The 3166-nt window shown below is 57.1% G+C and overlaps 1 protein-coding gene across 1 annotated transcript in view; it reads right to left on the bottom strand.

Moving 5' to 3' along the window:
- The window catches only part of LOC103921029 (ETS translocation variant 3-like), a 3873-nt gene extending 739 nt beyond the window's left edge, over nt 1-3134 (bottom strand). Inside the window, exons 1-2 of the mRNA XM_009328924.1 lie at nt 3073-3134; nt 1806-2043 (exon numbers count right to left, since the gene is read on the bottom strand). Coding sequence (XP_009327199.1) covers nt 1806-2043; nt 3073-3118 — 284 coding nt within the window. The 5' untranslated portion in view covers nt 3119-3134. The remainder of the gene's footprint in view (nt 1-1805; nt 2044-3072) is intronic.
- Nucleotides 3135-3166: the final 32 nt, after the last annotated feature.

The following is a 3166-nucleotide window of genomic DNA, read 5'->3' as shown; positions in this document are numbered from 1 at the left end:
GGTGCCCCTCATCCAGCGAAACACGCACGGTCGCCCCACGCGGGCCGTGACTGCCAGGGGAACGTTACAGGACCGAGAACGGGAGGGGAAAACTCAGGCGAACCCGCGCCAAGACACAGAACCTGAGAGAGGGGAAGGTGCGCCCGGGGGGCTGGGGCAGAACAAAACTCGGCGCAGGGACGGAGTAATTTGTAAAAAACAAATTACCCAGATTTGTTTTTTTCATTTCTGCAATCTTCAAGGCCCAGGGTATTGTAACAGCGTACGGGGTGTCGGGCTGGAAATCGGGAGAGCTGGTTTCTGCCGCTCTCGTGCCCGTGAGCAAGTTGCTCCTCTCCTGTTCGCCCCCTCGGATTGAAAGCGCTCCCTCGCCTTCGCAGGCAGCGTTGGGCAGGGGTGCGGAGGGCAGGCGCTCGGAGCCAGCCCCGATCGCCGGCCAGCCTCCCTCCCTCACCTCCGCGGCACCAAACGAAGGCAGGAGAATTCGGCCACGGAGACAGCGGGCGTAACCCCCACCGCAGCCTCCTCCCCGCTTACGCCACCGCTGTTTGTCCTCGGCCTCCTAATACCGGTGTACCAACAAAGGTGTTACACGCGGACCGTCGCCGCCGCTCTCCGTACTTAGGAGGCAGATTAACGCACGGTGCCGGTTGCCACAGCGCGCACCAAACAAAGCGGGGCCAGCTCGGAGCAGGAGGGAGGAAGGAGCCAGAGGGCCCGAGCTGAAGCGGCTGCCGATACCCGCAGTGCTCTTGCCCCGCTACTGTCACACTCGGCATCAAGATGCCAAGACACGATCAGCCTTGGCAGGTGGAGGCTGTTTTCCACTCCCAGGCACCAATTACAGCCTCGGTGCCGCTCAATTTATTGTTTCCTTCCTGTTCCAGTACGAGACTCTCGTGTTTGCTGCCTTGTTTGTCTTTGTCAGCTCCACCCGGGAGGTATCAGAGGGCGTAAGGCAGCGAAGTCCACGTTACAGCCTGATAATGCCAGAACCTGTCGGGACCCCAGCCACTCCTGCAGGCGACAGGCTTGAAACGCTGAAATACTTCCGAGGGTCCCGCTAGTTTTCCACTGTCTGACTTCAAAATACCCAGCAATAACTGGAAAAAAAAACCAACTATGGAAGAGTCTAAATAAAAGAGGGCGAAGTGGTACTGGAAGCTTTGAAGTTGTGAAGCGCAAAGCGAGGAACGCTCAGCCCCTGGCTCACACAAGGGGACACTGGTGGCCAGGGGGTGTCTTTAAGGATACCCAAAATCGTGTCATCGGGGCTCGGGAAACACCCAGTCCAGGCCCTTGCCGTGGGACCGGCGCCGACCCCTCTGCCTCGCACGGATTTAGAGGTAAAGAGGCAAGTGCAAATCACGTTAGAGAGGGGAGTTGCTTTCTCTGAACCGGTACCGTTGACGGTGTGATAAGAGAGGAACACCTCTGGTTTCCTCCCACACCTTCATTGCTCAAGCCAGCGGCAGCGATGGAAGCTGAGAAAAGAGACAGAAAAGCTCCCCGGAAGGAAGCCATCCTGATAAGAACGACCTGAACATTTACACCGCGACGCAGACCACGGCGCGGTGAACCAGGGGCTCCCTCCCCCGTCTCTCCGATCGCACCCCAAGTACGGTCAGACCCGCTCGAGTGATCTGGCATCCCAGAACTCAAAACCCGATGCAAACCCTCCCAGAAATGCAAGTGCCACCGAACCAGGGACTGAATAGCGACAATCAGTTACCCAAACGAGGCAGGGAGGGACAGAAGGAGGGCTCGTCACCAGCCCCCTCACCTCCACGGGAACTTCTCCTCACCTGAGCGCCCGGCTCAGCTTGTCGTAGTTCATCTGGGGTTTGCATTTCCTCCTGCCCCACAGCCGGGCCACTTCGTCAGGGTCCTTGATGACGAACTCCCCGTACTCGCCCTGCTGCCAGGCGATGACATGGCGGAACTCCTCCTTCTGCAGCAGCTCCAGGATGAAATGCCATAACTGGATCTGTCGGGAGCCGGGGCTGGACTCGGTCTTGTAAGCCCACTCCGGGAAATGATGACCTTGGAAAGGGCCAAAAACACGGAAAAAAAGAAAAAAAAAAGGGGGGGGGGGGGGAGGGGAAAATTAATTCAGACAGCGACAGGAGCTCACAACTGCCAAGCTCTACTGCGTATTTATCGCGTTTTCTCCAGAGCGAGACCACAGAGCATCGCCGGGGGCTGTAATTCTATTAAACGTTCAACGTGGAAGCGGAGGAACCCGGCTCTCCTACTCTACTGCTCATTTTCTTACTCGTTTTAGGCCCCCTCTCCTTGGAGAATCCCCAGACGCCACCAAAAAAAAGTTAAATGGTAAAACTGAAAGGGACGTAAGCGTGAGAAAGCAGCGGGAAGGAGCCCAGATGCTTTAGACGTCGCTACAATTTGGACTCCAGGTGGCTGAAATAAGGCAAATAATCCAGATTTGAGCATTTGGCGCGCTGATGTTGGCCGGCGGGGGGAGGGCAGACAGCTCTCAGCGACTCCAGCTCCCCCTTATTTCAGAGCACGGCAGCCCGCTCCAGCTACGCCTGCGCCGGCAGATGTTTCTGAGCAACTGCCAAGTTCGGCTTTCTCAGGATCGTTTCCCAGCACAACTCCTAATGCGAGGGTTGGGTTGGGTTTGGGGTTTTTTGTTTTGGGTTTGGTTTGTGTTTCCCCCCCCAGTTCATCATTGGCCGCAATTTCAGGCTCCGGCAGCGCGGCAGAAGTCGCGTCGCTCCCCAACGCCACCCAAGCCACTGTCGCGGGCCGCGAGGGAGACGAAACCAGGCACGAGCTCTACCAGACTGCAGGGGGAATCCACCTCGGAGATCCCAAATCCTTACAAATAAAACGGCTCCGGGAAGATTTATTCGCGTGCTAAACCCGGCGCTCTCAAACACTCGCCGGCAGCCCGTCGAGCAGACGTCTGACCGGTCCTCGCTCACACGCGGCTTTTGCCCACGGCTGAGAGCTTTTGGGAGAGGTGGAATTAATCCCGCCTGAGCTCCTTTATCCCGGGAAAAGAATTCGTAACAGCTGAACAACTCAGCCTTTAGACTTCCTTACCTCCTCCTCCTTCTGGCTTATCCACAATGCTGCAGCCTGCTTTCATTTTCTCCCTCCTGCTGACTGCGAAACAGAAGGAAATCGGCATCAGCGA

This window comes from Pygoscelis adeliae, unplaced genomic scaffold (genome assembly GCF_000699105.1).
Source record: "Pygoscelis adeliae isolate BGI_AS28 unplaced genomic scaffold, ASM69910v1 Scaffold1227, whole genome shotgun sequence".
NCBI classification, from domain to species: domain Eukaryota; kingdom Metazoa; phylum Chordata; class Aves; order Sphenisciformes; family Spheniscidae; genus Pygoscelis; species Pygoscelis adeliae.
This window is presented reverse-complemented; position numbering and strand designations above follow the sequence as displayed.